This window comes from Ceratotherium simum, chromosome 39 (genome assembly GCF_057802395.1).
Source record: "Ceratotherium simum simum isolate JZ-2026a chromosome 39, ASM5780239v1, whole genome shotgun sequence".
Lineage (NCBI taxonomy): Eukaryota > Metazoa > Chordata > Mammalia > Perissodactyla > Rhinocerotidae > Ceratotherium > Ceratotherium simum.
In genome coordinates, this window is record NC_141938.1 from 16,178,707 (window position 1) to 16,190,163 (window position 11,457).

General features: G+C 66.2%; 2 protein-coding genes across 2 annotated transcripts; both read right to left on the reverse strand.

Moving 5' to 3' along the window:
- Window positions 1–802: 802 nt before the first annotated feature.
- Window positions 803–2,739, reverse strand: ELANE (elastase, neutrophil expressed). The gene is made up of 5 exons (XM_087425958.1): window positions 2,644–2,739; window positions 2,117–2,270; window positions 1,854–1,995; window positions 1,126–1,356; window positions 803–979 (listed from the first exon to the last, which is right to left on the reverse strand). The coding sequence occupies exons 1-5, from the start codon at window positions 2,708–2,710 to the stop codon at window positions 803–805; spliced, it is 771 nt and encodes a 256-aa protein (XP_087282084.1). The 5' UTR covers window positions 2,711–2,739.
- A 3,949-nt stretch (window positions 2,740–6,688) lies between these two features.
- Window positions 6,689–8,758, reverse strand: LOC101390534 (myeloblastin). The gene is made up of 5 exons (XM_087425922.1): window positions 8,692–8,758; window positions 8,054–8,219; window positions 7,752–7,893; window positions 7,012–7,242; window positions 6,689–6,865 (listed from the first exon to the last, which is right to left on the reverse strand). Exons 1-5 carry the CDS (start codon window positions 8,756–8,758, stop codon window positions 6,689–6,691), a joined length of 783 nt encoding a protein of 260 aa, XP_087282048.1.
- Between the last annotated feature and the right edge of the window lie 2,699 nt (window positions 8,759–11,457).

Consider the following 11,457-nt stretch of genomic DNA (forward strand, 5'->3'; position numbering starts at 1 on the left):
GGCCCCGCCACCATCAGCCTTCGAGCTGCACGATGGAGATGGTCCCGCCCGTGGCCCCGGCCCAGGGAGGCAGAAGAGGGGCACAGGCCCCCCAGGGCTGGTTCCATCGGGGTGGGGTTCCCTCGGGAAACGTGCTCTGCCCCTCTTCCCTCATCAGAGCAAAAGGCCAGGGTGGGGGGTGGCTCGTCCCCGTCACCCAGTGCAGCCGAGGCCACCAGGACCCCACCCCAGGCTGTGCCCTTTCCAGACGGCGGTGAAACCGAGGCTCAGAGACAGTGAGCGAGTTGTCCAAAGTCACAGAGCTGGGCGTCAAACTCAGGCTCCCGGGCCCGGCTTCACACCTCTCTGCGCCCCCACTCCCTCGTCTGTGAGGCGGGGGCTCCAAGAGGACCCCCCTCGAGGGCTGGAGGAGTGATGTCCCCCCAAGACTCAGAACATTCCCGTACCTCGTGAGCACTCGACGAACACCGCCACAGTGCTTTGTCATCACCGTCGGCGACACTCGTGTGATCCCATGAAAGTGGGTTTTATGGGGGGGAAACCAGAAATGGTAACCCGGATCCTTTCGTGGAAGGAGGTGGGGAAGGGACTTCTCACGTCAATGCCCCACATTTGCCGCCACCTGGTGGCAGCGTACCCCAGAGGTGCCCTGACGACTTTCCACACCCGCTCGCACAACCGACACACAGCCAGACACGTTCTACAAAAGGGAGAGGGTTTTTATTGGGCGAGGTGCCCGGGGACGCGGCGTGGGAAGGGCCTGGCGGGGGCAGGCGAGGTGGGGGCACCCGGGCCGCCCTTCCTAGCGGGCCCCGCTCGGAGGGTCCCCGTGGCGGCGGAGGATGGAGTTGATCCAGCTGGCAAACTGCGCGACGGGGGCGAAGGCGTCGGGGTAGAAGCCAGAGCCGCAGCCTCCGCGGATGAAGGAGTCGATGCCCTGGACCAGCCCGTCGCAGACCAGCGGCCCGCCAGAGTCGCCCTGCGGAGCCCGACACACGGGGTGGGAGGCTGCGCTGCCCGGGCCCCGCCCCGCTCGGGGTCGGGCAGTCCGTCCCGGGGTCCGGCCGCTGGCCGGGTTGCTGGGGCCGGGCGGGGCTCGGGGTGGGGGACACGGGGGGCACTCACGAAGCAGATGCCGGCCCGGCGCCGCGGCACCAGCGTGCACACGTTGGAGCGTTTGCACAGGGAGGTCACCACCGTCACGTTGAGCTGCTGCAGGACACTGGGCAGCCGCCCATTGGTGCCCAGCCGGCCCCAGCCCATGGCCAGGCACTGCGTCCCGTTCCTGGGGCTGCGCCCCTGGGCGGGCAGCCGGGCCACCTGCACGTTGGCATTGATGGTGGCCAACCCGTCGAGCTGGGACAGAGCACGTGAGTGTCACACGGGGCGCGGGCGACGGCCCTCCCCTCCCCGGCCTCAGTTTCCCTGTCTGTAATTGGCAGCAACCACAGTGGCCCGGGGCGCCCCGGACATGACTTGAGTGCTGTAAAGAGGAGGTGCTTAATAATGGTGCTATAAACAGTAGGTGCTCAATAAAACAAACCATGGGCAACACCAAGGCCGATAAAACCCTCGCTCTAGAACATTCTCAGAATCAGAAGAGTGGGATGGGAGGGTTTCTGCCTTGAGTCTCCTGCTGGCCCGAATGTGGGACTTGTGACAGGGCACGAATAACGGCGTTTGTTGATTGACTATTGCTCAGAGCTCCTGATGTCGTCTCTCGCAATCTCTCCGAGGCCCGGCCAGGCGGGGTTTGTCTCCCCGAGTGACAGAGGGGAGACCGAGGCACAGAGAGACGACGTGCCTGTGACAGCTGGGGTCCCCCCGTCCACCCCCCGGCCCCTGGCCCCCACCTGGAGAACCACGATGTCGTTCTGCAGCGTCGTGGGGTCGAAGCCGTTCTCGAAGATCCTCCGGACGCCGAATGTCTGGCGGGTGCGCTCGCGCCGCCGCAGGTTGTGGGCCCCCAGCACCACCTGCACCGACCGGAAGTTGCTGCCGGCAACGGGGGGACAGGGGGTGACTCGGGCGGCCCCGGGCTCGGGGGTCAGCCCGCCCCTCGAGGAGCGAGGACAGACGGGGACACTGAGGGCCGGGGCGGGTGCGGGGGACTCACCGGCCATTCACGCAGTGCGCGGCTGACAGGACGAAGTCGCGGGCGATCAGGGTGGCCCCGCAGAAGTGGCTTCCCCGCTGCAGGGACACCATGAAGGGCCACGCGTGGGGCTGGGCTGGCTGGCCACCCACGATCTCCGAGGCCAGTGCAGGGCCTGGGGCACACGGCGGGGCAGGGCCAGTCAGCCACCCGGCTCACACCAGGACCCCAAGGGGTCCAGGCTCTTCGTGCTCACTGCCCAGATGGGGAAACTGAGGCACAGAGACGCAGAGAGGGGGCTGCCATGGTCCCCCAGCCGGGGTGCGGCTAGATTGGGGCTTAACGTGGCTTTGGAGTCCCCAGAGGGCGCCCAGGGACCCCCCCGGTTCAAACCCCAGCTCTGGACTCCCGCCACTCAGAACCTCAGTCTCTTCCTCTGGAAACAGGTCACCTCATCCCAGCCGTCACCTCCCCACAAGGACGAGGGGCCCATGAGAGGCAGGAAGAGACGTCCAGGGACAGACAGACGGACACGTGGCCCCACTCACCGCCCAGCAGCACGGCCAGCAGGATGGGGGCGAGGACAGGGCCGGAGGGTGTGCGGCTGCCAGTCATGGTTGGGTGAGGTTCTGGGTCTCTGGCCCCCGTGCCCGCCGGCCCCTCTTATGGCCTCCACGCCGAGGCCGTTGCCGTTGCCCCACTTCCTGTCCCCCCCCGGGGACATGGAGACGAGGGGGTGACAGCAGGAAGCATGGGAGGAGGTGAGCCGGGGCCGGGGGTCCGGATCAATCTCGGACGCGCCATTCCGTCTGAACGTGGGATTCGCCGGTTTTAGTGCAAGTCCGTCCGAAATACCAGGCGGGGTACGCTTATCTGCAGGGTCAGTGCCCCAGGGACGTCGGCTGGGCCCCCCTGCCTCGGTTTCCCCGGGGCACCCTCATAACCACAACGATGGCGTTCCACAGGGGTGGCGGGGGCTGCTGGGCCCTCTGAGATGGGGAAATGGAGGCATGGTGGGCCCGTGGGTGGGTGACGCAGGGGCAGAGGGGTCTGAGCCCAGGCCCCACAGTTCACAGCTGGACGTGGCCCCTGCTCCCCACCACGGCCTCTCCCTCTCGGGGTCCGGCCGTCCAGCCTCTCTTTGGTTGCTGCTCGCGACGGGGAGCTCACTGCCCCCCCCGGGGCCCAGTCAGTCTCGGGTCCCCAGCGGAGGTTCCGGGAAAGGACCCCTCCCAATCGGCTCCCCCCACCAGCCTCCCTGGACCCCTTCCCGCCCGGGTCGGGGGGACGTGCTGGAGAAAGGATGCCCGGGCCTGGAGGCCGGACCGTGGGTCTCCGCCCACGTCTGGGAGCTTCTGCCTGGAAGAACTGGGTGTCGCAAGAAGCAACGTCCCCCCGGCTGGAAGCGAGGGTCACGGAAGGGAACCAACGGATCCTCTGTGGGAACAGGAGGGAGGGGGCGCCGGGGGCGCCGGGAGCCGGGCCCGGGCTGGAGTCCCCGCCTTGTGTGGCCATGGGCACGACCCCCCACATCTCTCCAGCGAGGACGACCGGGCACACGGCAGGCGCTCGATGTCCCCTCCCCATCCCTCCCCTGGTCAGACACACGTCGACCAGCCCTGCCCACCTCCCCACCCGGTCATGTTCAAGTTACTTTTGAGCACTTAGTCAGCACCTGCTGTATACACAGCCCTGTTTCTAGTTGGGAGGGTGGGGGAATGGAGGACTGCAGCCCAGCCCTCGGATGCCCCCTCCCCACCCAGGCCGCCCCAGCCCCTCAGACCTGAAATTCCATCCCTGGGATCCCTCGCCCAGTCTCAAAACTGGGGGCCAGGGAGGAGTGCCAGAGGAGACAGAGGCAATAGGGCGTGGTGGGGTCTGGAGCCAATTCCCTCCCTACACACCGCCCTAAGGGCTTCAAGTTAAACAGGAGAAGAGTGGGGTGACCAAACCCAACCCTCCCGCCGTGGTTTCACCCGGGACCCCCGTTTCCCACCATAGACCCTCAGACCCTTGCTGTGGGGGGGGGGAGTGCAAGATGCTCATGCGTCAGGGTTCTGAGACTTTCTTGACTTTCAGAGCCTTCTGCTCTCAAGGACCCTGCCGCCCCTCCTGCCCACCGAGTGGGGCTGGGGGACAGTCCTGTTTGGCGGAGGGGGACCCCTGGCTGACCACCCTGCAGGCAGGTGGCCCCCCCCCGGCTATCCCCGCCATCCCAGGTCCACTCACCACATAGGGCCACGCCCAAGAGGACCAAGGCGCCAGGTGCCCGGTGTGGCCTGCCATGATGCCGCTGTGGCCTCACACTGGCCCAGGCGGGGGCCCGGGGGCGCTTCTATCAGAGCGGAGAGGGGCGGGCGGCTCCCACAAGCCCCATGGTCCGGGGGGGGCAGCAGCCCAGCAGGGGAAAGGGGAACCTCGTGTCCCACCCACTCCTGCGGGTTGTCTCCTGGGGGACTTTGCGCCAAGAGTCGTTGGCCCCCGGGGATGCCTGCCGCCTCTGCACACCCGGCCCAGGGCTGGCCCCAGAGTGGGGAGCAGACCCTCAGGATGGGCAGGGGGCAGAGCCGGACCCACCCCAGCCCCCAGCCCCTGCGCCCCAGGGGGCCCTGAGGTTTCGCAACAGCAGCTGGAGGCCATGGTTTATAAACAACCATTTTCTCATGCGTCCACTCCTCCCTTCTTTTTCTTCCTCCTCCAACTTGGACAGGAGGTCGGGTGGGGGTGGGAGAAAGGTCGCCTGACACCCTTGTCCCCGTGGCTGTGGCTCTGGGGCCTGACACCCCAACAACAGTATTGGAAAGTTGTCGTGTAGAGGGGCAGCGGGGAAGATGAGGAAATTCAAATGGAAAGTTCAGGGTCCACTTTCAGGTATGGCTTGATCCAGGCGCCTAAAAAATGTCAGGTCTCTGCCTCTGGTTTCTCCTTTCCTCCTTGATGGCTTTTCTCCTCACCAGGCTCCCCTACTCTGTCCCCCGGGGCCGCAGACTCAGCCTAGCGGCTCTGTGGGCCTCCTCAAATTCCCCATCACTCCAGCCAGTGTCTCAAGGCCACCTCTAGTTGGCCGAGCTTGGACCGCACACCCCCTCCCAAACCAGGCACTGGGGGCAGGGGATGGCGGGTTCTCATGAGTGGACCCCGGGTCACACAGCCCTCAGTAAGGGGGGGATGCTGGCTCAACCCCTCAGGAACCTACAGGGGAAGGTACTGGGACCAGCAGGGTGGGGGGACCACGACGTCCCCGGTGGGAACCGTGCGCGATACTTTCCCCTCTATTTCTTTTCCCTTCCAGGCGGACGATCTCATACACGCAGAGGAAAATAGAAAATAACACAGCAAACATGATTTCCTAACTAACACGTTTCCTCGTTAAAATCAGAAACTGAACAAACACCCGTGGGGATGCGGAGTCCGGGTTATGTAAGAGGGGACAATTATGAAATTACAACAAAACCTGGAGGCCACCCAGCGAGACCGGCCGGTTCACTAAACAACCCTGAGTGTCCCCAGATGCCGCTGACGTGGAGAGACCGCCAGGCACCGTGGTCTGTGGGGGAGGCCATCTCGGGGCAGCGGAGGCCGCTCTGAGCTGCTGGCCCCGGGAGAGGGGGGTCGGCGGACGGCCCGCGGGGACAGGGGCAGAATGAGGCAAAGACCCCGGGTGGGCCCCGGGCCGCGAGCTCCAGCGGGAGGGGTCGGGGCAGGGACGGAGGGGGAGATTCACCCCAAACTCGCGGCACGTGGGGGTGTTATCTGAAGTCACTTCTCTCGTTTTTTGTCTCTGCTTTGGTGGCCCCGCCACCATCAGCCTTCGAGCTGCACGACGGAGATGGTCCCGCCCGTGGCCCCGGCCCAGGGAGGCAGAAGAGGGGCACAGGCCCCCCAGGGCTGGTTCCATCGGGGTGGGGTTCCCTCGGGAAACGTGCTCTGCCCCTCTTCCCTCATCAGAGCAAAAGGCCAGGGTGGGGGGTGGCTCGTCCCCGTCACCCAGTGCAGCCGAGGCCACCAGGACCCCACCCCAGGCTGTGCCCTTTCCAGACGGCGGTGAAACCGAGGCTCAGAGACAGTGAGCGAGTTGCCCAAAGTCACAGAGCTGGGCGTCAAACTCAGGCTCCCGGGCCCGGCTTCACACCTCTCTGCGCCCCCACTCCCTCGTCTGTGAGGCGGGGGCTCCAAGAGGACCCCCCTCGAGGGCTGGAGGAGTGATGTCCCCCCAAGACTCAGAACATTCCCGTACCTCGTGAGCACTCGACGAACACCGCCACAGTGCTTTGTCATCACCGTCGGCGACACTCGTGTGATCCCATGAAAGTGGGTTTTATGGGGGGGAAACCAGAAATGGTAACCCGGATCCTTTCGTGGAAGGAGGTGGGGAAGGGACTTCTCACGTCAATGCCCCACATTTGCCGCCACCTGGTGGCAGCGTACCCCAGAGGTGCCCTGACGACTTTCCACACCCGCTCGCACAACCGACACACAGCCAGACACGTTCTACAAAAGGGAGAGGGTTTTTATTGGGCGAGGTGCCCGGGGACGCGGCGTGGGAAGGGCCTGGCGGGGGCAGGCGAGGTGGGGGCACCCGGGCCGCCCTTCCTAGCGGGCCCCGCTCGGAGGGTCCCCCTGGCGGCGGAGGATGGAGTTGATCCAGCTGGCAAACTGCGCGACGGGGGCGAAGGCGTCGGGGTAGAAGCCAGAGCCGCAGCCTCCGCGGATGAAGGAGTCGATGCCCTGGACCAGCCCGTCGCAGACCAGCGGCCCGCCAGAGTCGCCCTGCGGAGCCCGACACACGGGGTGGGAGGCTGCGCTGCCCGGGCCCCGCCCCGCTCGGGGTCGGGCAGTCCGTCCCGGGGTCCGGCCGCTGGCCGGGTTGCTGGGGCCGGGCAGGGCTCGGGGTGGGGGACACGGGGGGCACTCACAAAGCAGATGCCGGCCCGGCGCCGCGGCACCAGCGTGCACACGTTCTGTGTCCGGCACAGGAAGGTGACCACGGTGACATTGATCTCCTGCAGGACACTGGGCGGTGGCTCCTGCGTGCCCAGGCGGCCCCAGCCCATGGCCAGGCACTGGGTGCCCTGGGGCAGCTCCTGGTTCTGCTTGGGCAGAGGGGCTACCGCTACCTGGGCATTGAGGGTGGCCGGGCGGTCCAGCTGGAGCAGACGAGTGGCGCGGGGAGGTGAGACCCCGTCCCCGGGCCCCACAGCCACCCCCTCCCGCGTCCACGCTACAGTGCCTCTTCCAGGCCTCTGCCTGTTTTGTTCCCTCTGCCCGGCCCCCTCCCGCTCATCCTCAGGGTCACCTCCTCCGGGAAGCCTGCCCCGATTGACCCTCCAAACCGAGCCAGGGCTCGGTTCCTGGGCTAAGCCCTGGGGACCCCACCTCTGCCCTCGGGAGCCGCCCTTTCGGGTGGGAGGTCCCCGGAGCTGTCGTTCCAAGCAGGGCGAGCGGAGGCCTCCCGAGAGGGTGAGGCTGGGGTGAGGTTGTCGGGGCGGGGGCACCCCCAGGGCAGAGGCCGGGGTCAGGGGTGGTTTGAACGGCTCTCCCCTCACCAAGCCAACTGTATACCAGGCGGTGTCCCGGCACCCGCCCGGGGCCTGGTATACAGTAGGCGCTCAATAAGTGCTCGCCGGAGAACGAACGAGCCGGGCCCGGCGCCCACCTGCAGGAGCAGCACGTCATTGAGAATCTGCTCCTGGTCGTAGTTGTTCTCGAACAGGCGGGCGATGCTGAACTTCTGCTGCGTGGGCTCCTCGGTCTGCAGGTTGTGGGCCCCGAGCACCACGCTCACCAGGACGGGGTTCCTGAGGGGTCGCGGTGCTGACCACCGGTCCCCATGTCCCCCCGTTCCCCCCGCCCCCCTGGGCATCCTGGGGCTCCGGGGTGCAGCCCCTCGGTGACCCCCCACCGCTGCCCCTGGAGACCCGACGGCCGTGTCTCCCCCGGCCCCGGGGCCGTGCTCACATGTTCTCCAGGCAGTGGGCGGCCGTCAGCACGAAGCTCGGGTGGATCAGGGTCCCCCCGCAGAAGTGGCGGCCGGGGAGCCACCGCAGCTGCAGGGACGCCATGTAGGGCCGCGAGTGGGGCTCCGCTTCCCGCCCGCCCACGATCTCCGCCGCCCGGGCCGCACCTGGGGACACCGGGCATCAGCGGCGTGGGAGCCCCCCGGCGGGGGGGAGGGAGGGCAGAGCCCCTGGGTGACCCCCAGCCGGGCCGGGGCCTCCCGGATCTCTCACTCCTGTTCTTCATTCACTCATTCATTCAGTCAGTCATGCGCACTTATTGAGCGCTCGCTGTATGCCATGTGCCATCCAGGAATTCGCTGGTTATATTTAATCCCCACGACGCAGCCCCGGGGGGGAAGGACTGGGTTTGGCCCATTTCACAGATGGGGAAACTGAGTCAAACGACCTGGGACCCCTTTTCTCTCATCGTCCCCTCCCCTGAGGCATTCTCCCCGAGCAGGGAATGGACTCCGCCCTGGTCCTGCCTCAGTCTCCCTGTCTGCACCGTGAGGGTGTGGACTGGGCAGCGTGGGCGGACAGCCCCAGGAATCACATGGACCCAGACAGACGGACGGACGGATGCACGGCCCCACTCACCGCCCAGCAGCACGGCCAGCAGGACGGGGGCGAGGGTGGGGCTGGAAGATCGGCAGCCACGGGTCATGGTCGCTGGGGCTCCGCGTCCCCTGCCCGCCCGCCCCTCTTATACCCGGCCTGGGAGGCCGTTGGCGTTGCCCCACGCCCGCCGGGCGTCCCCACTTCCTCCTCCCAACCTCGGGGCTGGGGCGCTGGGGGTCGGAACCGCCTCCGGGGGTGATATGGGGGCCTTGGGCTCGGAGGCCCGGGCCCCCACAAGGTGTGGGAAGCCCGGGGGTCCCCTGGATGAGGGGGTGTGTCGCACAGCCCCCCACCGCCCCCCCACAGGGTCCACACAGCGGGACGTGGCTGCGTGTCCGGCGCTGGGGGAGCCCCACTCAGCAGGGACGGGAGAGAGAACGGGAGAGGCTGTGGGGCCACAGGGCCGGGCGTCCCCACCTGAGACCCTCAGACACATCTCACTGCCCCAATTCTGTCTCAGGGTTAACTTGTCCCACCCGGGCGGTCATGCCCCAGGGGACACTGGGTGACGTCTGAGGACATCTGCGGCTGTCACACTGGGGGTGCTCCTGGCATCGAGTGTGGGGGCCAGGATGCTGCTTGACCCCCCACAGCGCCCAGGACGGCCCCCCAGAGAGTGACCTGGCCCCGGTGTCACAGGGCCCAGGGCGGGGCTCCAGGTGCAGAGGAGACATTTATTTTTTCTGTATTTATTTATAACTGACTCATTATTGGGAAAGTTTAAACCTACAGAAACAGAGGGAAAAGCTCACCGAACTTGGGGACAAAAACAAAAATGCTTTTTAACTTTTCATTTTGAAACCTTTTCACGCGGGAACCCCAGATGTGCCCCCAAATGTCCGTCACCCCCACAGGGCCAGGCCGGCAGCCGGAGAGACCGCCTCCTCTGCACACCTCCTGGGTTTCTCCAGGCCCGGGACCCCCAAGGCGTCCCCCGTGCCCTGGGGCGGTCCCCACTCCTTCCCCGTCTCTCGGGACGTTGGGTGGCCGGGGTCCGTCCACGTGGACATACTGTTGCCCTTATGCCGACACGGTTCTGTGTCCTCCCCGGTGCCTGGTCTCCGGGGCCCCCAGGGTCCGTTAACCCTGGGTGGGGGGCGTCTGCGGGTCCTCACTGCAAAGTCACGGTTTTCCCCAGAATTGACGGGCGTCCCGTGGGGGACCCTCTGGGACAGAAACGGGCATCTCCCTGACTTCCCCTCCTCCTTCCTCTGCAGGGACGTGGAATCCGCCCTCGGGACGGGCGCCCCTTCTCTGCGGACGCGTCTCTAAGACTCAGACGCCAGCCCGGCCACATGGGCAGAGCCCATGTCCACCTCCGAGGCGCGTCCACGGAGACTGCGGGGGGCTGCGCGTGCGGCCTCAATCCTGGCTTCCTCATTCGCCAAGAGCATCCTTGCCGTGTCCCGGACCTGTTGGTTCAAGCCGGGGCAAGGTGCTCCGCCCCTGTGCCTCGGTTTCCCCGCCTGTGAAGTGGGGTGATAATAGTTGTCAGGGGCTGGGGGTGACAGCTGATGGGGACAGGGTTCTTTTGGGGTGATAGAATGTTCTGGAATTAGTGGTGATGGTTACACCTATGTCAATGCACTAAATGACACTGAATTGTTAAGCGGGTGAGTTGTGCGGGGGGATGTGAAGTGTGTTTCCACAGAGTTTTAACCAAAAAAAGAAACACGCTCCGCAAACCCAACCAGATAACGGGCCTGTCCCGGCCGGGACTCTCACCCCAGGGAGTGTCCCTGAGGGTCATGGGGTCAGTCACCGGCAGGGGACGGCCAGGGGTCCCCCTCTCCGAGCGCTCTGCTCCAGGTGAGCATCACCCTGAGGCCTGGAGGGGGCAGGCGAGAGCAGGGGGGGCTGCCTGGAGGCGGTGGCTCGAGGCGGTTGGTCGGTGGAGCTGGGGCAGTGGGGGCCCTGGGGGCTGTGCCTGGGAGGGACCCTCTGGGGCCTTGGGGGTCAGGCTGGCCGGTGGAGGGGAAGTGGGGGCTGCAGGCTGCGGCCTCGGCCCCTGCCTGCTCCAACTGTGGGTGGTGCAACCACAACGGCCGCGGGGCTGGATCCTGGGCCCGTGGGGGCCGGGCAGGACCGCTGAGCATCGTGGGAAAGAGCAGGAGGCCCAGCCTGCGGGGTCTGTCTCCCTGTCTCTGTCTCTGTCTCTTTGTCTCTCTCTCTCTGTGTCTCTGTCTCTCTTTTCCCCCTCCTCTCCTCAAGAAAGAAAAGGACTCCTTGTCAGTGTGGGAGGCTCTGAGCTGGGGGACCACGTGCTCTGGGACCCCCGTCGGGCCTCAGTTTCCCCGTCTGAACCAGGAGCAGGCAGTGACTCGACCCTCTAAGTTCCATGTGGCCCCTGGACCAGTCGGGTTCCTGAGCCACAGACACTCTCTCGGGGCCTCAGTGTCCCCATCTGTAAGGTGGGCGGATGGCAACTCAACTAACCCCGGAGGCCGGTTAGTCTGGGGGTGTGGGGTGGCCCCTGGGTTCAGGACGGGGGGCTGCAGGCCCCACAGACCCCACAGATAGAGGGGAAGAGCCGGGCGACCTCCCTTTTATGGCCCTGGGGCTCGAGGTCCCTGGCGTGAATGGCATGGACAGCACAGCTCAGACACCAGGCGGCCCGTGGCCCCTTCTGCCACCGAGGAGACGCCTCCAGCAACTTCAGATCAGAGCTAACTGTCGCCTAAAACTCAGCGAAACACAGAGATCCGGGCTCCCTGCAGGCACAGAGGGGCGTGTTGGTCTTCCCAA